The 24,725-nt window shown below is 40.3% G+C and overlaps 1 protein-coding gene across 3 annotated transcripts in view; it reads right to left on the bottom strand.

The window, feature by feature from the left end:
• The window catches only part of KPNA3 (karyopherin subunit alpha 3), a 78,388-nt gene that overhangs the window by 16,038 nt on the left and 37,625 nt on the right, over window positions 1–24,725 (bottom strand). For all 3 annotated transcript variants that reach the window (XM_037893401.2, XM_037893411.2, XM_037893406.1), the window contains exons 3-12: window positions 18,293–18,382; window positions 17,991–18,020; window positions 17,849–17,901; window positions 17,653–17,748; window positions 13,516–13,601; window positions 8,339–8,425; window positions 7,783–7,952; window positions 6,571–6,615; window positions 4,405–4,536; window positions 2,220–2,348 (exon numbers count right to left, since the gene is read on the bottom strand). In XM_037893401.2, the coding sequence (XP_037749329.1) occupies window positions 2,220–2,348; window positions 4,405–4,536; window positions 6,571–6,615; window positions 7,783–7,952; window positions 8,339–8,425; window positions 13,516–13,601; window positions 17,653–17,748; window positions 17,849–17,901; window positions 17,991–18,020; window positions 18,293–18,382 (918 nt within the window). The remainder of the gene's footprint in view (window positions 1–2,219; window positions 2,349–4,404; window positions 4,537–6,570; window positions 6,616–7,782; window positions 7,953–8,338; window positions 8,426–13,515; window positions 13,602–17,652; window positions 17,749–17,848; window positions 17,902–17,990; window positions 18,021–18,292; window positions 18,383–24,725) is intronic.

Raw genomic sequence — 24,725 nt, 5'->3', positions numbered from 1 at the left:
GGAGGCTAGCCCCCGGCCCCTCCCCCACTGTTCCGCCTCCCCCCCAGCCTCAGCACGCTGCCAGTGTAGTGTAGTAAACTGCTCCGCATAGGAATGTGCTACTGGTAGCAGTTACAGAGAGCAATTTACCACACTACACCGGCACAATGCTCTGGGCGGCGCAGCTGTAGCGCTGCCAGCCACCGGTGCTCTGTGCTGCGCAGTAAAGGGGAAGGGGGGGTTAGATAGAGGGCAGGGGAGTTTGGGGTGGTGGTCAGGGGGCGGGGGTGTGAATGGGGTCGGGGCAGTCAGAGGGCAGGGAATGGGGGGGGAGGGAGTCAGGAAGGAGGAGGGTTGGATGGGGCGGTGGGGGGCAGAGGTTCTGGGGGCTGTCAGGGGACAGGGAGCGTGGGTGTGTGTGGATGGGGCAGGGATCCTGGGGGGGCTGTATGGGGCAGGAGTCCTGGGGCAAGGGGGGGGAGGAGATGAGAAGCAAGGTCGGGGCAGATAGGGGGTGGGGGCACAGCCTCCCCTAACTGGCCCTCCATACAATTTCCGAAACCTGATGTGGTCAGGCCAAAAAGTTTGCCCACTCCTGATTTAAGCAATATGGAGAAGTTTCAATGGTTTGGTCGGCATTAGTGGTCAACATTTAGGGTTCCCTCTGCTCTACACATCCTGCAGTGGAAGCTGGTAGGATGCCAGTTGCTGTAAGAAGCCTCAGGATGCCCCTCAGATGCCACAGTAGAGGGTATGATTTATTCCTGGTATAAAAATGGGGCTTCTAGAAGGCATTTAGCTCTCTTCTCCCTTTAAAAAAAAAAATCCCTCTACCTCCGTCTCCTCCCCCACAAAAAAGGAAAACCCCATCTTCCCTTTAAAATGACACTTATGTTGGGCAATTACTAAGAATGGCCTTCCCTTTCTTCAAATGAGGCTCAGGAAACCATCTTAGCAGAACTAACAGATATGCTACCTATAAACGGTAACTGTCTTGAAATTGCCAAAATTAAGCATAGGTAAAAACTTTCCAGAGGGCCAAAACTGGGAAGGTGGCGGAGCAAATATTATAGTGCTGGATGAGTGATACGCTAGTAATTACAATATTTTGAAGGGCACATTTGTTTTTCCTGTGGGCTCAACTGAAAGTGATAATACTTATTTATGAATATTAACTGCAATGCAGATGGCTCACAATTCTCATATAGTGATACAAAGTACTGTATTTCAATGCTAAGATTACACTTAGGATAGGTATCTTTAGATCATAAGCTCCTTGAAACAGATAGGATGTACAATAGGGTACTGGAGCCAATGTGCATGTCCCTGTACACCTGTTACAGCCCTTGGGCCCTTACACCTGGGAGCAGTAGTTTCAGGTCACATGCTTGTTCCTAGTCATGTGCCATAGAGGAAACTGGATATAAGGCTTCCTGCCTCTTAAGCAGAAGAGCAAATAGGAGAGACCCAGCATCTCCCAAGGAGCTAGGAGATGCCTTTCCATTTGCCAGGCAGAAGGCCTGGGAGGGGGCCACGAACAGTGAGTAAGAGCACACAACGGGAAGCCTCTATTGAGGAGGGCTGTGAAGCTCTGGAGATAGCTTTTTATCTTCAGCCCTGTTGGGAAGTAAATCTGTTTTGGGTTGCTTTACATTTGTTTCTAAAGAAAGCCCTGAAAAAGGAACTAGATCTGTGCAACTGGTCTGAGTGGGTTTTAATTTTCCTCAGTTGTGGATCAGACCACCAGATCACATAGTCTTATAAAATCTGTGCACACCTCTGGCACTATATAAATAAGTCTGCCAGGAGTGAAAACTGAAGGGAAAAAAAAAAAAAGTGTGTAGGTTTCAATATTGCTTTCGCTGTTGGTCTGAAGCAGAGGAGTTCCAACCACATCTCTCCTACAGGTACTCACCTTTGGTATTTATATGCTGTAAAATTTTACAGAAGTAACATTTTTATGTGAAAAGACAATATTTTACACTCTTATTAAAGTAGTCCCTTTAAGTGGGATTGCCAATCATATCTCCAAGAGAATAGTTTGTGGCCACTATGCAGACGTGGTTATTAATGGAAGGCTTTAAACTGTTTTAAACTATTCCCTAAAGTTAAAAAGAATAAAATAAATAAAAAGTAGTTGGGAATTCTGCTTGCCACGTGCTACAAAAGGAGAGATGTTTTGTTAACCTAAAAGGTGAACCTAGAAACAAAACAAAAATGAAAATAAAACCAAAATATACCTTGTTTATCTTCTCTTTTGGATGCGTCAGGAGATTTGGGAAGTGAGAGAGAACGTCACAGTTGAGAACAACTTGTGTTTGTTCATCAGTACCAGTTACTATGTTGCCAACTGCTCTCAGCGCTGCTGTCTACATTTGAAGAAAAAAAGTAATAAGACATTACTGCATGCATTATAATTACCTGCGGTAAAACAAGGATCACTAAAAAAACTATGACAGTGTCCTTTTAAGCCAGTCATTTCCCGAAATATAATTTAGCATTGTATCTTCAAAACCATGCTCAGCAATATGCTGAGAGTGTGCATGGTGGAGTTCTTGCACCACCTCTCCGCAAACTGAAAAAGCAAAGTACAAATATTTTCTTGAGTGAAAAAGTCAAGGAGAGTGCAAGATTACAAAGTTATTGAAAGATTAAGGAACTTAAAACTGAAAGAGAAGAAGGTCACTGAGAAGACCAATTAATTCAGAGGTCTGATCTGAGTTACATTCAATGTTCCCATGCTTTTTCCGTATCTCCCCAGACAGCTATTCAACTCAGAACTCCCCATTTTTCCCCTTCCTACTAAGTACTGACTCTCAAATTGCTCTCAGTAGGGTCTAGCTCTTTATTCATTAGTCAAGTAATTAATAACTTGACAACTGACAATATATTAAAAATATTCATTTTTTTTTTTTTGAGCTGGCTAAACTAGATTGGTTTCCCTACCTTCTACATGGAAATACCAATTCTCCTTACTAAAGAGGATTATAGCATCTGAGTTTATTTTGGCACTCAAAGGTCCCAAAATAACCATTCTTATCTCCAGGATTAGGTATCAGCATATACAGCACCCACTCTTCTTCCTATACCCAAAGTATTACATGCACCAAATAACAGAGGATTAAAATTCAGGAAAACTTGAAGGTTTTCGCCCTTGCTAGAACAATGGCTACAAACAGTCTCAAAGTTAAATAGACTGGAAAAAGATGACCCTTTAGGTAATCTATTTCTGATGCCCTACTAAATGATCTATCAAACCTTTGTAGATTAGAGTGAAGTGTAGGGATTGTTTATTATATATTCTTTATGGTAAGTTAATGTATGAATACTATGTATCATATATCATATATACCTAACATGTTCAAGTTTTACTTTTATTTTCCTAAGTTCTCATCAACTTGAAGTTTTTTCTACCATAGAACATTTATAAGACTTAATGATGTGGCTATCTGAAGATCTGCTTTGTTATAATTTAATATTTTTAATCATTTTAAAAAAAATTAAAAAGATGTCTGGGATTTGAAAGCTCAAAAGAAGAATCAACAAAAGTACGAGAGCAGGAGAACTGATAAGGAGTCAAGAGTCTCAGGACATCATTGAACAAAACAGACTGAAAATTTAGGGATAAGGCAAGAGTAAAAAATATTAGACTGGAAGAAAATGCATTACAGATTATAGAAGACAAAACATAAAAACACTGAGTAAAAAATATTTTGGTACCACAAGTCTCACTATACTTTTAAAAAGGAATGTGAAGTTGACAACCACTCAATGGAAGACACTTTAATGGGTATCATTCTTGCACAACTTGTACTCATTTTTTTACACAAGGGTCACACCAAGAGACTGTACATATACCTTCAACAGAAGGCTATGGAAATTATATTAAAAATATCTACATATTAGAAAAGAATTTAATCTGAAGAGTTTCCTACAACTAAACTAGGGCTTGACAGTCCTTTCAACAAGACCATAGTGACCTGCACAGACCTATATCTATACCAAAAACCTTGGATTAATGTATCAGGGCCCAATCCCCCCAACATCACTTCTTACCCTCACTACATCCCCAGTTCACTACTTACCATCACCTCCTCCCACTTTAGGTCTGTGTAGTGTAGACATGGCAATTTGCATTAGCTAGCAGGGGTTGACCTTAGGAGAGGAAGCCTTGGACTGACCCCCACCAATAAACACATTAAAATACAAGTTTCCCCATCTACACAAGGATAGTAACACATTTCAAAAACATACCTTTTTTCCTAGTAGGGACACTGCCTTTGGGATCCTTTTTTAAATCTAATTAACTAACATGACTATAAATGCTAGTCTCACCACTCAAACTTTTTTTTCCCCGGGACACATGGCACATAACTTACTAAAACTATTATTCAGTGCCATCAAGAAAACAAAAAACAGACTTACTTGAACTTTAACCTCCTGATGGCTCAGAAGGGGAACTAGAAAAGGTACAACGCCTGAATCAATGACCATCTGTATCTGTTCATTACCACCATCTGTTAGGTAGGACAAAGCCCAAACAGTGTCCACAAGAATCTGCAGGAAGCAGAAAAGAACAGACAGCTTATACACTGAGTGTAAGACTGCATCTGAATTGTGTGATCAATACTCCACAAGTCTTTTTTTAAAAAAAGCATGCAATTTAGCAATAGGGAGAGCTCAGAAATGCTACCAGGAGAAACAGTTAGCTAGAATGTTATGATGGCAACTACAATGGTGAAACAGATGCTCATTTGTTCCAACAACAGTTCAAATGTGTCACATGTTCTCTTCACAAACTTTGAGGGGGGGAGGTTAATTAAAAAAACCAAAACACTTTTTGGGGTACAGTTGGGCCTGGTCAGTAGTTCAATGGAAGACAATCAAGGAAAACCTAGGTGATGAAGTAGCCGTAGTGATTCTGCAGGTAGATCTCTCTTCCCTTGAGACAGTACTGAACCAATCCCAGCACTTTCTGAGGATGACTGCTGGAGTTACTATCTGTTGATTAAGACAGAAGTTGCCTTATGGTCATATTAAGAGAGACCATGTGTTGGTTTTAAGAGTTGAGCACTGAGTCCAGAGGACTAGTCTAATTCCGATCTAAAATTCTCACTGCAATTTTAGTTAGAAGAGGTCTTATTCACCTCCTGTTCTAAACTGTTGTGCAATGTTACTTGGTGCTTTTAAACAGCTGCTGCAGTCTATTTGAGACTGCTACACTGCAGTAATAAGTGAATTTGGTAAACATTTAGTAATAAGTGAATTTAATCCTAATTGTGAAGGATGCACGAATATAGGTACACATATTAATACACTGGGTTTATTCTGGATAAAAGATTATTTATATTATAGATGGAGCTGGTAGTGACCCCTATTATTTAGGGTGCCTAATACTTTCCATTAAAGAGATTCTTGCAACCTTTTGTTTTTGAGAAGCTCTCACCTCTCCAGTGCTTGCAGAAGACCTTTGAAATTTGGCTGAGAAATCTTACAGAACTAGAGAAGTTTTTTCTTTGACCCCTGAATTTCTGTTTAGGTTTGGTTGCGTTATAAACTGTAAAGTCGCAATCTCCCATCTCTCACTTGTGTTCCATGCGAATGTTGACAACATGATAAAACATTAACTGAACATGAACATTCAAAAGAGCCAGGCCCATTGTCAAAACAGCGGCAGCACCTACACATCACACTGTGCTAGGGACTGCTGAACCACCTCCCAGACTCAACACATAGCCCTAATGTCCCCTTTCTCCTACCCTCCCCCAGGGGCATGAAAAGGGGTAAGAAACTGGAGCTATCCCAAGCCCGGGGGGGCATACTTCCTCCTAAGACCCAGCACATGGCCCCAGCAGCCCATTCCTCCCTTTGGCATAGCAGTTGTGTCCTGTGGCCAGGTAATGTAGTTATTTCTGGAGCTCAAGTGTGTGTTGCAGTGCTGAAGGTTTGGTATTCAAATCCTAAAGAGGATGAATGATGGATTGTTTCAGTTGCACAACAGAATTTACCTCTTTGCTTTTTAAAAAGTAGGTTTTTGTAGACAATTTCCTAGGTTAAGTTATTTAGATTGCAAAGTCAAGCACTCAAAAGTTAGGAAATTTAGGCCAGATTTATGCCGCCCTTGCAAATTTAAATTCTGCCCCGTTCTGCATATCTTATGATACAGTCTAATTACATGACCATAACTGTATTTCACATTGGACTTGTGCTCCGTACATTTCATAAACTGGACACTCAACAGGCAGAATTAAGGGAGCACAGGCAAACGTAAATCTGGCATCTCACAAATTTCAAGTGTTTGACTTTGCAACCTACACAGTTAACTTCTGTGTACATAGTTACTATGTAAAGGGTAAAAAGGTTCTAAATTTCAGAAATAATGTTTGTGCTTCCCCTTTTACTCTCCTGTTGACCGGAATCTATCATTATGAAAATACTGACAGTAGTGAGTTTACTTAATTATACTCAGGTTAACATACAAAACAAGTTTACCATTTAAATACAATCCATAAACATTTTTGTCTCTGGAGAAACAAAGAAAAAATATCCAAATACTCAAAATTTTAAGGTATTTGTCTTGTTTTTACTTACGTTTATATCTGTATGGTATATAAGAACACACAATGCTGGCAAAATCTGAAAAAAATAAACTATCAATAATTAAAGTGGCACCTGTCCATCACAAAGTAACATCAGCTGCATAAAAGCAAGTTACAGTAGGACATGTAGAACAATATGGTTTGAGGATTTATTCATGTATTATACACCTATGTTTCCTAACAAATGGCATTCACTCAAACATCATAAAAAAATTAAATATTTTGCAGGAATTTTGTACAAATGCAAAATAAAGTTGCAGCAGTGCTATACTTTAAAGGAGAGTGAGAGAGAAGAGAACATTTTCAGGGAAAACAAGCAAACTTAATGGGAAGTTACTAGGATCAAGATAAAATGGTTTTTTTTTTACATGCATTTGTGCAGAGCCAGAGAAAAGTCACTCTTACTACAATACATAAACTCTTGTTTGGTAAATTCTCACTTTTAAACCAAAGTATTCTGCTTGTACTGTCTCTCAATTCTGAAGTTCCATCGTATTTCATTTTGCACTAAAATGATACTTCAAACTGCTTCAAAGACTATAGACATCAGAATATATTTTTAAACAAAGTAGAGCTTTAAATAGGTTGGTAGTATGACCCACAGTAAAACAGCATCCCACTTTTTACAATTGGCAGAAACTGCCTTCAAGTCTGCATCCCCCTCCCCATATAGATCTGGGCAGTCAAGTATTTTCAGGTGCTTCCGTTTTAAAATGGGGACATATCACTTACACTATATATTTTGATAAGTACTCAAAACTTAAATATATATTAAAATGACACATCCACTTACTAATTTACTTACATTTCACATAATTAGAAGTCATTTCATTTGAATAGCTATTTGTATGTACAGAACCATGTTTGTAGTAGTCTCTTGTTTGGTGGAAGTATGAAACTGCAAATTAAACTAACTCTGCAAGTTAACACTTTCTACAGTCTTCACTTTTTAACAGTCTATTTCAACATATTTTCCAAAGACTAATTAGTGAGTATTCACCCTCTCAAATGGTATAATTAACTTAGTTATAACCTCCAATTAGATTACATAAATAGACCACTTTGATACTTCTATTAATTGGTAATTAATACCAGGCAGTATCATAAAACATGCATTACTTTGTAGCACATACAGCAGCATAAAAAAAATTGTCCTGTAGCCCAAAGATAAGGTGTAAAAATCAGTCCTATCATAATTATTTACCTCCTGAACTGTCTCCATAGGCGGTGGGGGGTCCTTATTCCTGCAGAGATTTACAATGACCCATGTGACGTTCCGAAGGAAGGTGATGGGAATGGAGGGATTGATGAAGGACAGAAGAGGTTTGACAACTCCCAGTGATATGACATAATCTCTACACTGAGGACCATCACCTACAGAAATGAAAATTGTTTTAAAAAAAATTACATTAAAGATGGAAAACCTTGAAATGTATGCAATGACTTATGTTGGGATACTGATATTCTATGTTTCCTCACCAGAAGTTTAGTACCAAAAGCTGTTGTTTAATACAAATATTTTAGGAGGCATAAAATTTATATTAAAATTTCTTAGGGCAAATGAAGTCACTAACTCTCCAAACTTAATAATTAGTATATACATATGGATTCTTGCCATGTGGAAAATTATATGAAACCAGAGAATACAGAGGAAACATAGTCTCATATGGTAATGCCAATGTTCAAAAGTCAGAATCTAAAATTCTTATGTGTCCCCTGATTTAATTTCAAGTACCTCTGAAAATACAGTTAACACTTACCTATAATATTTCCAAGAGCCCAAACAGCTTGCTCACAAACATTCTGATGTGGTGAGTGAAGCAGTCTCAAAAAGAGGGGTACTGCATCTATAGAATGAAAAGATTCGGCTCTGTTAGTGGAACACAAAAGAAACTGTACACATTATTTTAGTCTATTACTATTAAACATTTATATAATTCCATAACTTTGCCTGACATTAAGACCTCACAATTTAAGTTAGCACTATACATAAATTATCAAAAATGTTTCTTTTCAGAAAATAACCAAATGTTACACAATGATCCCTGCACCTAAACTCCCCTCCCCTCCCAAAAGGTGGGAGTCAATACATTTAAACAAAATTTTAAGTTAAAGGTACAAAGTCCAGCATCCTGGAAATTGAGATCTTCTATTTACCCATAAACCGGGTGCATAACCAGAGCAGAAACATAAGCTTCCCATGCTGCCTTGACAATGTGCTTCAAAAACCATGACCTGGAAAAACCACCTCTTTAAGAATTCATATTGGTACTATTCCCCAAGGCATCCACTTCCCCTCACACAACCCATTCCTTGAAAGCATGAGGAGTCTTAATGGAAAACTTTTAATTTGCACACTGTCATACTTTATCATGTAGTCCCATCAGGCAAACTAAAACTGATTAATAAGCTGGTGAATGAGTTAGTATTTTCTCTTGTGAGTGCTGTAAACATTAAAATACTAAAAGCTAAGATAATTAAAGTGAGTTTTTAAATAGAAAATTTGCAATATAAATTTTTTAAAAAATTTTATTATTAGTGGACACAACAATTATTTTATTATTGATAATTTAACATGAGGTAGTAGTAAACCAAAAAATTTGAACAGCTTAATGAACAAAATCTGTGGAAAAATTCCATGTAGTTAAGACGAACTGCAAATGAATTTGTTAAAGTTGCCTCGAGATTAGTAACAGTGCTCAACAGATATGAGGGACATCTAACACACTGACACCTAAAAACTTCACTTCCCTAGGGTGCTGTGACATTCAGTCCTACCTGGATCACCGGGTCCTACTTTAATAGAATATTCTTGCCTGCCTTTCTTTACAATCAATGGCTCAATGAAAGAACTCTGCTGGAACACGGAGCCAGCATGTCTGGATTGGGGAGGATCAAGTAAGTGTTTTTTCTTTTGATAGCACAACTTTTGTGTTTTTAGAAGTGGGATGAAATGTTTCACATCTGCCCTCCAACAGAAGGTGAATTTTTGCAAAAATCTGTTTAAGTAATTAAAGAACAAAATTAGAGGGTTTTTTGTTGTTTTTTCCCCAAAAAAGTGTAAAGTTTAGAGCTGGAGCAAAAATAGCTGAAGTTGGACTCCCGGAATGGAAATAACTCCGAGGACTACAGACATTACTAGACTTGGAAAAAGACAATTGAAGAAGTAGTAACTGAAAAATCACTGAGCACACACAGTTGGCATCTAAGTCTTGCCCTTTTTGTAAAATCACTGCATATACTCTGTCTAGCCTGACAGCAAACAGCCTGTTGGGATAATTTGCATGAGCACTGTCTCACTGAATAGTATCAAAATCCTTGAAAAAGCTGTTTTAGCATTGAGACATGAGAAAAACTGCAGGTGCAATCCTGGGATTTTATGGTTTCTCTGCAATTTTGACAACACTGCAAATTCTAGACTTGCATTTCTCTTTTCCAAACTGAAGAGTCCCTGTCTTTTTAATCTCTTCTCACATGGAAGCTATTCCATACCCCTTAATCATTTTTGTTGCCCATCTCTGTGCCTGTTCCAGTTCTAATATATATCTTTTTTGAGATGGAGAGACCAGCACTCAAGCAGTATTCAAGGTGTGGGTGTACCATAGATTTATATACTGGCATTATATATTCCATTTTATCTATTCCTTTCCTAATGGTTCTTAACATTGTTAGCTTTTTTTGACTCCTGCTGTACATGGAGCAGATGTTCCAGAGAACTAACCCAGTGACTCTAAAATCTCTTTCTTGAGTTGTAACAGCTAATTTAGACCCCATTATTTTGTATGCATAGTTGAGATTGTTTTTCACTGTGTATTACTTTGAATTTATCAGAACTGAATTTATCTGCCATTTTGTTGCCCAGTCACCCAGTTTTGTGAGATCCATTTGTAGCTCTTCAAAGGCAGCTTTATACTTCACTATCTTGACTATATTTGTATCGTCTGCAAACTTTGTATCGTCTGCCACATCACTGTTTACCCCTTTTCCAGATTATTTTTGAATATGCTGAACAGCACTGGTCCCAGTACAGATTCCTTACAGGGCACCACTCTCTCCATTGTGAAAACTGACCATTTATCCCTACCCTTTGTTTCCTATCCATTAACCAGTTACTGATTCCTCTTATCCCATGACTGCTTACTTTGCTTAAGAGAATTTCATGAGGGAGCTGGTCAAAGGCTTTTTAAAAGTCTAAGTACACTATATCCGCTGGCTCACCCGTGTCACATGTTTGTTGACCCTATCAAAGAAGTCTAATAGATTGGTGAGGCATGCCTTCCCTTTACAAAAGCAGTGCTGACTCTTCCCCAATTTGTGTTAATCTGTATGTCTGATAATTCTGTTCTTTACTGTAGTTTCAACCAATTTGCCTGGTTCTGAAGTTAGGCTTACCAGCCTGTAATCGCCAGGATTGCCTCTGGAGCCTTTTTAAAATATTGGTGTCACATCAGCTATTCTCCAGTCATCTGGAAACAGAGGTTGATTTAAATGATAGGTTACATACCCAGTTAGTAGTTCTGCAATTTCATATTTGAGTTCCTTCAGAACTCTGGGGTGAATACCATCTGGTCCCGGTGACTTATTACTGTTTAATTTATCTATTTGTTCCAAAACCTCCTTTAATGATACTTCAATCTGGGACAGTACCTCAGATTTATCATCCAAAAAGAATGACTCAGGTGTGGTAATCTCCCTCACACCCTCTGCAATGAAGACCAATGCAAAGAATTCATTTAGCTTCTCTGCAACAACCTTGTCTTCCTTGAGTGATCCTTTAGCACCTTGATCATCCACTGCCTCCACTGATTGGCAGGCTTCCTGCTTCTGATGTACTTAAATTAGTTTGTCTTTTGCTAGTTGCTCTTCAAATTCTTTTTTTGCCTACCTAAATATACTTTTACACTTGACTTGCCAGAGTTTATGTTCCTTTCCTTTTTTCTCTCATTAATTTAATATTAAAAATTGATCAGGGGATTTATGCAATGTGCCTTTTGACTATGAAAAGCAGTTCCTAGTGGAAGGACAAGGGAAAGTTAAAAACACTTTTTCTTTGATATTCTGAATATATTTGTTAACTTAAAAAAAAAAAAGACTCCTTGGACTTAATTCCTTTCTACATCTTGTCTGCCACAAGCCTGGCTGGCCTTTCAGGGGCAGCTTGTGGCTAAACCACCACCGTCTGCTGAAAATATCTAATTATGAGACTAATATAGCTACCACCCTCTTACCCTCGCCCCCCACCAAAATGCAAAGAAAGAAATGAACATGGCTGCTGAGACACAAGCTGCAACTGAAAGGGTAGCTGGGCTGAAAGGGTAGCTGGGCTCATGGGAGATAGGCCGGGAGGGGAAGCTTACAGTTACCATTTTTACCCCTTCCTTCCCCCTTTTCCTCTGGAAGGTACAGGCCAAACTGCAGGAAAGTAATTCAGATCCTTCAGTTCCCATCCCCCTCAACCTCACATTCAGTCACATCTAGTCAGCTATTCCCTCCATATCTTTGCCCCATAAATAAATAAATAAATTCTAGCTCAATTAATCTCTCCACACCAAATTCCCCCCACAAAATTTATTCTCCCACCAAGCCAATTAATGCATCTCTTCTCCTAAACAAAATTAATGCTGTCTTCCAAATTAAAATCATCCCTGTTTTCACCTCTTTAAAATAATCAATTATTACAGGTCCCCATCTCCTTTTTTGCCCCTTTCCTGGTGTTCTCTTCTGATTGCCAGCAGCCTTCAGCCTCCTAGCTCCTTCTGTACCTAGGCTAGAGCAAAATAAAAGCAGAGCCTCTTTCCTTCTACAACAGCAGCAAGGCACCCTTTGTTCCCTCACTCCCCATCCCCCTTAAAAGAGCAGCAGCTCAGAGGCAGTTTTGCTTCTTATTCCCCCTCTCTTCCTGTGGAAACAGCAGAAGCTTCAGACATTGCACTTTTCATTCTCATTTTCTCTCCTGAAACTAAATATAGCTATTGACACCTGAGACACTTTCCCTTCCCCTCGCATTAAAAGTGCAGTAGACACCAGGACTGATCCTACCCTTGCATTTTCCCTGCCAGGTATTAGCTGAGCAGGACATCCAACCAGATTTTGGGAGAGGACATGTTCCCCTCATGCCTCTCAGTGGTCAGGTACATGAAACCATTTATTAGGCTGTGTCATACGTACGGATTTCCTATTCTTATTACTCTGCTTAAATACACAACTTCATATATCACTGCTTGACATAACATATAAAGATGTCATGATGAGCACAAGAATTCTAGATAAACTGAACCTGTGCTCATGTTAAAGCTGCTATCGAAATCTTCAACAATTACAATTCCTGACTAACTTCAACTGTGCAACCATGACGCAGCTATCTGTATTTAAAAGCATTTTTAAAACTATAACATTTATAGCATCTTTTTAAAGTAGGAATAATTATTCATTAAGCCTTCTGGTTCTAGTCCTGTGGAGAGTAATAGCACTCAATTTCAGGAAATATCTTTTCAAGAGTGACAAAGAATTAACAGTTTCTGTGATGCTCATAAGATGACTCTTCAACCTTCCATACTCAGGCCTCAATTTCCTAATCACAGAATATCCGAGTTGGAAGGGACCTCAGGAGGTCATCTAGTCTAACTCCCTGCTCAAAGCAGGACCAATCCCCAATTTTTGCCCCAGATCCCTAAATGGTCCCCTCAAGGATTCAACTCACAACCCTGGGTTTAGCAGGCCAATGCTCAAACCACTGAGCTATCCCTCCCCCCAATAATACTAATCCTTGTTGGGAAATACCTTAAGGGTTACAAGCAGAAGCATGACTATTATTTCTAGCACCTTTCTACTAATTTCTTTTTCATGGTTTTAATATAAAATTCCAAATGGAAGACACTTTTCACCTTTACCCAGCAACATCCACATATCCCAAAAATGGGCAACTTTTAGCACTTACTTGACTGTACCACAGCTTGGGTCTGTGCAGAAGTGCCCGATGCTATGTTAGTCAGTGCCCACGCAGCTTCAAATTGTAATGAAGGACTGTAAAAAACAAACAAACAAACAAAATTAAGTCAAGCAGTAATTTGAAATGTGCTTGTTAGGCTATTATATGGTTGCCCTCTACTGCTATTAGCTGTGTATATATATAGAAAGTGCAGAATTTAACACTGTGCTTTGTAGTTAAAAAAAAAACAAACGACTAGTCATTTCAGAAGTCTTGAGAAGTTTAAAGGAACAACAACAACAACAAAAAATTTACACAAGACTTTTTTAAATACTAGTAGTTGGGTTTTTTTGGGTGGGTCTAGTAAGCATCCAGAGGCCAGAACGGGGGGAAAAAAAGTATACTTCCCAAAGCCTCATCTACTACCTACCACTGCTGAAAACAAGCCAATTGAATCTGTCCCCCCGCCCACAACTGAGGCACCTCCCCATATTTGATAGATCCACACACACTGCAGAGCCCACCCCACACACAGCTGATACAAATATCCCTTCCCCTAAGCTTTGGAAGGGAGGAGAGACCAGCACTAGGTGATCTCTGTCCCCATCTGAGGCCTGGGGGGAAGGTAACATCATTGGGGGATCTTCACTGGGTGGGGAGTGGAAGGGCAGGAGCTGCTACTCCTCAGCCTGCTCTGACTTTGCATGCTCTAACCCCATGCATTTCAGTGAAGTGGAAGGGAGCACTAGTTGCTCCACATGCTATGGGACCAGCTGTTAATCACATGAACCAGCTATGATTGGCCTGTGGAGCTGACAGAGGTCGGACAAGAGGGTGACAAGCGTGCAGAAGTATGGGACTGTATCTGCTGTTTCCAAAACCTGCAGGCATTTGTCTTACATATCTTTAAGATCTGCAACACTCCTCCCCACCACACATGCTATACTTATTGTATTGATCACCATGTTTCTAGCCAGGGATTCCATCCCTGCCATGTCACTCCTTAATTAGTTGGAGAAGTCCATTATCTTTCCCCAAGGGATGAGTGTGCTGCCTCTGCAATTCTTGTAGCCCATGACAGGGCCCAGGGAGCACATACCAGAAAAATAACCAAACTTCTTCAAATCCCCTCTGCCCTTGTTGAAATCACTACATAAATTCAGTCCAAAGTTGTTGGGTTGGGGGGAGGGGGGAGAGTTAGGCTCAAAAACAAGAGTGTGTACACAGTTAAAGTAGATACTGACAATACAGGGGAGAAAATTAACTGTCATGTAACATCTTAAATGATCATACAGACCATTTCAGGTTTTAAACTTGCAACTGACGTCTTTTAGGGCTGGTCAGCTCAATGTGTTTGTCCTGTAGAGTAGGGTGAGGAAACAGAAGCAGGCTGCTCTCAGAACACCCATTATGGAATGCCCATAATCTCTTTGTGCAACAGAGTGAATGTTTGAAAGCAAGATGCAAGCGTCCTTGGTTTTGCCACATTTTCAGTGGGGATTGCGGGGTTTAGTTTGTTTTTTTCTATAAGTGGTAGAAAAAACATTTGTTGCATTGGCTAACACGGTGTTGGTAATTTCACTGTAAAATACTGTAAGTTATCTAGAACAGCAGTTCTCAAACTGGGGTCCGCAGACCCCTGGGGGTCCACAAGGGTACTCCAGGGGGTTTGTGAGTCCTGTCCAGCTCCAAGGGGGTCCGTGAGTCACGGCCACGGCCACTGTCCCCACTGATCAACTCCTCACCGTCCCTCCCAGCGCCTCCCGCACGCCAAGGAACAGTTGTTCAGCGGTGTCCAGAAGGCGCTGGGAGGGGGGTGGGAGGAGCTGAGATGGGACGCGCTTGGGGACGGGCAGAAAGAGGTGGGGAAGAGGAGGGGTAAGGTCAGGAAGAGGTGGGGTGGGGGTGTGGCCTTGGGGAAAGGCATGGAGTGGGGCCAGGGCCTGGGCGAGGGTTGAGCACCCCTGGGGAAAATTAGAACCCGACTTGGGGGTCCATGAAAAATTTTAGATCAAAATGGGGGTCCTCGGGTTGCTAAAGTTTGAGAGCTGCTGATCTAGAAGATATTATATATTATATTCATTTTTTACATTTGCATATTTCTTATTTTCAAAAAGAAGAAATCTGAAAGGAAGAAAAAAAAGCATAGCACAGTTTCAGCTTTGACTTATTTTTAGAAATAACCATCTCTAGATGGACTACTTTGGATGGCCTAACATAAACAGCTCATTTATGATCACTAAATTACAGAATAACTGGACCAAACAGATGGTCTGGTCATATAAAGCACAGTCCTGGCAACTATGTGAGTGAGTGAGAGAGAGAGAAAGCGCGAGCGCGCACACCTACAACGGGCCCCATTTGTTGGGATTAATGAAAGGACGAAGTTGCAGAATAAATTTGTCACAGTAGCACTGCAGTGTAAAAGTATCACAGAACTGGTCTGTCCCATATCACTGATTGCCAGTAAAATGCCATCACACTTCCACCAACGAGATCAGGGGAATATAAATAAAGCCTGTTAAAGAAGCTCTGTGGATCAATTAGGAATATGAGTGTATATAGAGTGTATGCATTTATTTTCCCTGAGACCACACATGTTGCATCTGACATGTGCCTAGCCAAATACACAGTAATAGTTTGGTAAAGAGTTGTGTGTAGACTGTGGTTAAAGGGAGTGATGGAGGGCTAGCATTTATACAAGGGGGCAGAATTAAGGTTGCAGAGCATGGTATGGTAGTTCTGATAATAGTAAGATGTGTGTCTGTGGGTGCAGGAGTACAGAGTAGGTATTATTAGATGACTTAACTTTTCATTTCCTTACTTTCACTGATTTGTTTCAGGTATGTTGCACAGGTAGTAACCCTAACTGCTTCTTGGAGTTTTTTGTGAAATAGCTTCCTAGATATGTTCATTCTTAATTGGAGGTGGTGTAGGAAAAGAATGGGTATTGTGGACACAAAAAGGTTAAAAGAGCATCTGCTAACAGATAATAGCTGTGCATAATCGCTTCTGTTGTAAGAGAAAGTGACAGTAAATCATGGCTTCTGGTGGAGGTTTTACGTGCACCCAACCTCCATCAATCAGGCTTCTGTGCACTCAGTTCCCTATTCTCCCCATCAGTCAGGTCTGTACGTACAGTGCATAAACTTTCAATTGTAACACGAAGAGCAGCTAAAAATGATCCTAACTCCAACTTAATTTTTTAACTACCTACTGCATCAGATCAATATCCCTACTCAAATTTTGTAGACAATATTTAAAAAGATATGGATCACAATAAGAGAACTGCCCAAGAAAAATTTCATCCAGAGTCCAATTTCAAAGACTCCCTACTACAAATTTACGAAGAAGCCATATAAAAACTACATTGAAAATTCAAAGGACAAAAATCAACTGTGTGAAATGTCACACCAGTTGGACATCTACTTTTGCAGAAAAACGGGCACTGATAGCCTATTTTATAATGCAACACTAATTATGAAATTGTTACCAGGCATTTCTATAATAGCTGGTTTGCTGAGCAAGTCACAAGCAGGGCCTTGTGTATTCTATGATTCTGCAGCTGCAGAACTGAACTCCAAAATCTGTTTGCGTTTAAAAATGTTTCTAATTTATGGTTGCAGAATTAACCTTGAAAACTCAAAGTGAGTGTAAACAAATGCAGTGATGCCTGCCTGAGAGTGAAGAGAGTCTGAAAAAATAGCTGAGGGTTTATGGACTGCCTCAACTCCCCAATCAGAGCCATGGACTCCATGATTCTGTGATTGTGGAATCTGGCATTTTTCTAAGGTGCAAAGGAATTCACCATATCCCTCTGAACTCTGCCCTGCTGTGACTTGCCTGCAGCTACCTTTTGTTCTCCAGCTCTCCCTACAAAGAGAAGTTAGATAGCAGCACATGCTCCCTGTAGTGTTCAGTGGAGCCAGAGCTGAAGTCCACATTGCAGAAAGAGTGAAGGGAGCCAAAAGTGTAGGCTGGTGAAACAGGCAGCCAGGGGAAGAGTGCAGCAACCAAGATCAATGTTGCTGTGGAATTTCTGCCACAGCATACATGGGACATGGTCATAAGTTTGCATCTGAAATACTGCTGCCTTTTAATCATAAAACTTGAGGAAAGGGGGAAAAGAAAAAAATGTATACTTACTTATCATCCCTTTCTAGACAGTTGACCAGAATTGGTAAAATTCCAGATTTTATTAAGTCATCAATAGGTGGATTTCTGTCACTCGATAACAGTTTTCTGTAAAATTAAGTAAGACAGATGAGTACATAACTTCATTAAGAAAAATTTTTGTCACAACTGTGTGCATGTTGCTTTTTTTTTTTTTTTTTTTTTTTACCTTGCAGCTTGGACAGCACTCAACTGGATCACAGGATTATCACTTGTGGCATTCTGCAATACACAAATAAAAAATTCAGAAATCCATCAAATGAGACTTAAATTCTGAATTCAAGAAACTGTAGATATTAAGTTTAACATACCTGCAATATAGCTTCTAGTGTTACATTTTGCTTGAAAAGAAAGAGAGATCATTTAGCAACAAATTACTAAAATGACATTTAATGCTGAAACATTGTCAACTAAACATCTGAACGATGGTGAACAGTGCCACTCCACTACTTCACTGGAGTTGTACCTGCTTGGATTACCCTTTTCTGTCCATCTTCAGGCAATTTCAAAATGAACATAAGACTCAAACTCAAGGGAGTAACAGAACAAACGTTTTCTAGCCACTACCAAAGAAACTAAGTTTTAGAAGCAGATTCAGAATCAAGCAACTTACTGCTTTGAAGTCAGCATCAACATCTGAGTCTTCTAAACTTTCTTCTTGAGGGACATTTCTTTTTTTCAAAAGATGTTCATCTCTTTTGTTCTAAAGATATTAAAGACACTTTAATGCTTATCAATACAGACTAGTCAAACAGAGGTACTTTAAAAATATTTACATAAGATTGTTTACATAAAGAGATTTGGAACTCCAGACTGGTTTTACAGTAGGGCAGCTGTAAGTCACTCATTTTGTCTCACGCTAAAATAGATTTAAATCTATATATAAGCATGTATCTTGTGAACCATGACAAAATACTACAATCCATTGCATAAAATAGATAGTTAACACCTTTCAGTTGAAATGTCAATATTTTACATGGAGTTTATAGCACACATAGCTCTGCCTCAACAGTCACTTAAATTGGAAATGAATAATGATGTCCTAGTCAAATAAGACTAAAATTAGTTTGTAAATAAGACTATTACAAGCTGCTCAGATATCCTGATTACATCTATTTTAATCCTAGGTGTAAGCAAACATGCTCCAACACACTGGCACTGACAGACCCTGGTCACTGCAGCATTAACAACAGTTTCTACTTACAAAACAGTACCCTGCAACATAGTGATTTATTTAGTAACTACTCAGAGAGCTTCTCTGACTAAGCAGCATTTTCAATGTTAAAGCATCCACAAAACGTTCACAGTCTGCTTAATCAGCTTGCTTACTACATTTTATATTCTAAGTTTTCTATCTTTATATGAAGAGGAAAAAACTCAAATAAAGGTTTTGACTATGCCAAAGGAACATGTTTTATCTGTAGTTGAGATTTTTATTCCAAGTTTGTTTATTCACCAGAAAAAAACTCTCTTCCATAGAAGAAACTGTCTCTTCCACAGTTTAGACATGGTATATCTTTTGTTCTGTGCATAGTTTCCTGCAACTGTACTATACTTCCATCTTCATTTTGGGTTAAATATTTAAAAAGCAAACTGCACCGTCTTAATTCCAAAAACTTTGATTCTCCATTATGCAAGCAATTAAAGAAAGACACTTTCTCCCTTCCAAACGATCATGCTATGGTGTCACACTATACCTCAAAAGAGCACCCTGTAACCCTCATATTCATCATTCATATGTCATTGTGATATTTCATACAAAGCACGCCTTGTAAGACATCATATGAAAGGTCATGATGTGCTGAAACTCACTGTTCTGTCAAAATATGCATATCACTAGTGTGTATGAAATTATGAGATTCTGCTGTATAGTTACCGAAATATGTTGTGACTTTGGGAGTCACCCCCAGCTAGTTCTCCAGTGACAACAAAGGAGGTGACCCACACCCAGGTGGGCGTTAAATGACCATTAATCAGCAAGGGAGTTGTAAACAAGAGATATACAATTCTGTACGAGAGTTGCACAAGCATCACACAATGGGGATTGCTCAACTCTGTGAGGCCTTGTCTACACTGGCAAGTTACTGCACAGTAAAACAGCTTTCTGTGGTGTAACTCCCGAGGTGTACACACTGCCAAGCCATTTAGTGTGCAGAAACTCCTCAGCTGCAGCAAAAAGCCACCTTGACGAGTCATAAACCTTAAAGCACAGAGGTTCCAGCGCTATACTGGCAGTGTAAACATATTACAACGCAGAAAGCAATCAACTGGCCTCTGGAAATATCCCATAATCCCTCAAGTGGCCACTCTGCTTGTTATTTTGAACTTGGCTGCCCTGGAGGCATGCGCCTCTCCCCTTTCAAAGCTCCATTTCTGACAGCCATTGCATGGGGTGCTGATCTGCTCTGGGACAGAAAGCAAACCGTTAATGTGGAATGCTCCTTCTGTTGAACACAGAGGCAGGTGCGGGAACGCGTGTCTATGTATGTGTATGTGAGAGAGAAAGAGAGATTGCTGTGCAGAGAGCTGGGGACGGAGGCAGGGGCTGTGGTTTCCCCCCTCCTCCTGCCTCAGAACTAGTTGCTTCCTGCAGCTGTCTGAACTTACAAGACAGTACGCTGACACACTCTCTGTCCCCCAAAACATAGTCTCTCCCCTCCATACACACACACACACACTCCCTGTTACACACTCTGCCCCCCATACACTTGAAAAGCAGCTAACAATGTAGTAGGATGCCCATGGAACAATGGGATTGGGAAACCTGCATCATGTGACTGTGCCTGCCCCATGAGGTACTGCAAATCCTTCCCAAAGCACCCTGTGGCCAGTTGCACAGTGGGATAGCAATACACTGCTGTCTTTGCCCTTGCAAGAGTTTCTAATGTGGATGCACTCCACTATCACAAGTAGCAGTGTGGTGACGCAACAGCGGTTTAATAAAAGTGGTACAACTTGTGGTGCAGAAACTTGCCAGTGTAGACATCCCCTGATTTAGCAAGGCCCACCAGGACATGCCTGGGCTAGTATTTTCCAGGCATATGGACTGAGGGTATAAAATGAGACAGTGGCATCATGAGATTACCTTTCTCCTCCCCCATTTATGCTGAAGGAAACAAGAATGCTGGGAAGACAGACACTAGAACTGAGGAGACTGGTCCCAGGCTTAAAGGGAAAGCCTGTGTATTAAGGGCTGTAACCTACCTGCAACATCCAGTGGGGTGAGAAAAACTTCTTGATGCAAATACTGCTTAGTCTAATAAGGTTTAGGATTTAGATTGCGTGTTTACTTTTTATTTTCTTTGGTAACTAACTCTGACCTTTCATGCTTACCACTTATAATCTATCTTTCTGTAGTCAAACTTATTTTAATGTTTTATCCTTACCACTGAGTTTATCAAAAGTACTTGGGAAATCTGTTCTGTTTACAAAGGCTGATTCATTTCCACTTTCCTTTGACAAAGTAGTGACCTAATTAATAAGTTTGCACTGTTCAAAAGAAGGTCTTAAGCAGCGCATGATGGTATATTTCTGGAGTGCAAGGCTGGGGCTTGGGAGACTTGCTAGTGTTTCCCTGCATATAGTTCATTAGAGGCTTGAAGAGTGTTCATGCAATGTAGCTGGGTCAGCTACTGCATGCCGGTGGCTGAGTGATAACTGCGCCTGGAGGTGTTTGCTGCTTGTCACTAGAGCAAAGCATTGTGAGAGCCAGCCTAGGTTAGGAGATTAAGGGGGAAACAGTAGTCCCACAGTTCGAGGTTGTACCCTGGGGATCCCATCACAGCTATACACACCTTACTGGATATGGTGACTGTGCCCTTATTTATGATGCATAAAGATAGTTCAGCCTTGATTTTATTTAGATGTTTTCTGTATTTGATTTTTACATTAGAAAAATCATGACATTATTTCCCTTTCTGTGGTTGAAGGACTCTTTAGACAACTCAAGTTGAACATCATCATAAGTTGTACATGAACAGAATAGCTTTCCCACTCTCCAACTGGGATGGGGGAATAACAGTATGTTCAGGCTTTTCCAACCAGGGAACGAAACACAAGCCCCCAAAATGAAAAAACCCTCCTTTATGCATCACAGTGTTTTGGAAAAGGCGTAAGTTTATTTTCCTCTGCAGTTCATGTGACACTACTGTTAGAAGACCCAATCCTATTTCAAGAACCAGGCTAGTTGTGCTTTGGAAAGCATAACCTGTATACATGTCAAACACAAATCAGGAGGCCCAGGACAGTTTTCACAAACATACTAACATGGTTTAATTTCTGCCCAGGCTATAATTCAGGGTTAAAACCCCCAGTCAGGTTTTATCTGCATTATAAGAACCATCCACCTAGCAAAATTGTCTGCCACAGCAACAGGCTCTATAATGACAGAAAATCAAAAACATGGCGGTTCTTGTAGTGCAGACAGGCTGAGTGTTTAAAATTTTTTTGTGAGGTTTAATTGTGAAAATGTTAAAAATGGGCATTGTGCACACAAGCCATTTTAAGCACAAATTAAAGGACTAAGTCCACATGCAGGCTTGTGTCAAACGTTTCTACGCTAGGCAAGCAACAAATGCCTATGGTGCTGCTCTTTGGATGAGTTAGTTTTTGACAAAGTATTTGCTTATATCCTTTTAAGCAGATACTAATACCACGCTGACTTGGTTTCAGCCTTGGCAATTCTTGAGTTGCGTAAATGTAACTGTCTTTCCTACTGCTTGTGTGAATCATGAGCAGCATGAAAGACCTGATTTGGGAAGGTTGTTTCCCCTGCTCAGTGGCAAGGACAGATCGTTTAGGGGACGTGGTAGGTTTCTCAGATGCCCTTTCTCTCTATCCTAAAGAGCTTATTCTTATGCAAACTCTATGGAGTTGGACAGTTCTAGAATTCTCTCCATAGTCCTTTGTTGCTCCTTCAACCTGCTTCAGACAGGCACTAGAATGGCTAGGAGTTGGACCCAGAGTGTTCTCAGTTTCTGTCTTCACAGGGACCAAAAAATGAAGCTTGCTGTTGAACTCTGATGTGCTACCATGAGATCACCAGGCCATCTCCCTTTTGCATCCTCAGCATTAGAGAACTGCATTTGAGCTGTGTTGCTAACTCTCACAATTTCATAATTAATAATGAGATTTTGGCTCCTACTGGAGCCAGTCCCATGAGGACACAAGTAGCTCAGATCTTCATGTGGTTTCCAGCCCTGTGCATGGGGGGGGGCTGGAGGGGAGGAAGAGAGAGAGAGAGAGAGAGAGAGAGAGAGCATGATCGAGAGCGAAAGAGAAAAAACAACCTTCTGACTGGCTGCTTTCCCCACTTCCTGGTAAGAGCAATCCAATCAGGGCTGCAGCCTGAGGCAGACAAGCCATTACGCTACCTCCAAAACTCCTCAACTCCTAAAGGAAGAGGGAGCAGCTAACACCATTCTCACAAGAGGGGCAGAAGGAAGAAGCCACAGAAAAGCCTCAGTGCAGCACTGCTCCTCCCCTTGCCTGTGAAAAATGGGTCAGTATTCCCTCTGTTCCTCCCCTCCCCCTCCGTGCAACAGCAGGATTGGAAAGCGAAAGAGGATGAAGAACCCATAGAGCTGTCCTCCCTCAGGCCTGGAAAGAGAGAGAAAAGGGGATGAATAACCTGATGTTGCCCCACGAGACCTAGGAAGAGAGAGAAGAGAACCTAATTGCAACTACCCTCCCAGGCATGGGAGAAGGGGATTAAGATCCCCTGGCAATGCAAGATGTGCACTGAAGGGCAAGAGCCAGTTGTGTGGCAAATCATAGAATTAATTTTGAGTTTGGGGAAGAAGCTGGAAGAGTTCCTTCCAGGGGGGCCAGAATAATATTATTTTACAAATTTGGGTGGGGTGCAAAATTCACACTGGGGCTGAGCAAGGGGAATTAAAAAAAGACCCACAAAATAATCTTTGAAAAACAATTCATGATGGGGGGGGGGGGCCTGGCTTGTGATTTTTGAACTTTTGGTTGGTAACACCATGAGCTACTCTTACACAAAACTTCTCTGCGTTCCAGGAAAGCAAAATAAACTCACTGAGGAAGCTGAATCAGAGGGACAGATATCAACTTTAACAAAAATCAAAAACAGCAAGCAAAGATAGGAGAAAGTGGAAGTAGAGGCAGGTATTTGGGGAGGCAGGGGGAGAAGAGAAAGAGAATCAATTCATGCCAGTAATTCTTTTCTGTTTCAGTGACTACAATTCCAGTGACAGTGATCCTTTTCTGTGAAAGCTGACATGCAGCAAGGCCTTCCAAGCAAAGCTTAAATTTTGGTGCTAACTGTAGCTCTTTCATAATATTTTTTGTAACTAAACTAAAACTTCCATAGGTGACATCCTGCTGTATTATAAACACATTAACTTAATTTTAGGCCCACCCCCAACCTCTGACCAATGCAATATAAAATGGATTACTCTATACCTCACCCATAAAGACTCATGGGGAAAGCCTTTACTGGCCCTATCTACAGTAGAGAAAGTTTACAAAAATTCACTACTGTTGTCAACACTGACACAGCCTCACCCATGGAAGCCTACAAGAGAGCAACCACCAGCAGTGCAAACAAGGCCACTGTGACTGAAAAGCAGAATGCAGTGTTGTTGTAGCCATGTTGGTCCTAGGATATTAACAGAGACAAGGTAAATGAGGTAATACCTTTTATTGGAATTTTAATTTATATTTTATTGAAAGGCAGAACACAGATGAGAATTCTTATTTCTGTTCACTCAACCATAACTCCATCTCAGGAAGGTCCCCAAGTGCATTTAGACTACAAGAAACATAAGCAGTGAAGCTGTAACAGGCTTAACCTCAAGGCAGAGAAGTAGGCTACACTAAGACTCAACATTCCATACATTTTCTGGCCAACTTCTGCTGTGATTGTCCTTGTTAGAAGATGCAAAGAGTTGAGAAGGACAAACTATAAGGGGCACCAACAGTCGAATCTTTAATTAGTTCTGCTGCCACTTATCATAGACTCTGCAACTGAAACTTTAAAAAAAAAAAAAAAAAAAAAGGAAAAGGTTTACATACAGCAA

This window comes from Chelonia mydas, chromosome 1 (assembly GCF_015237465.2).
Source record: "Chelonia mydas isolate rCheMyd1 chromosome 1, rCheMyd1.pri.v2, whole genome shotgun sequence".
In the NCBI taxonomy this organism is placed as follows: Eukaryota; Metazoa; Chordata; order Testudines; family Cheloniidae; genus Chelonia; species Chelonia mydas.
This window is presented reverse-complemented; position numbering and strand designations above follow the sequence as displayed.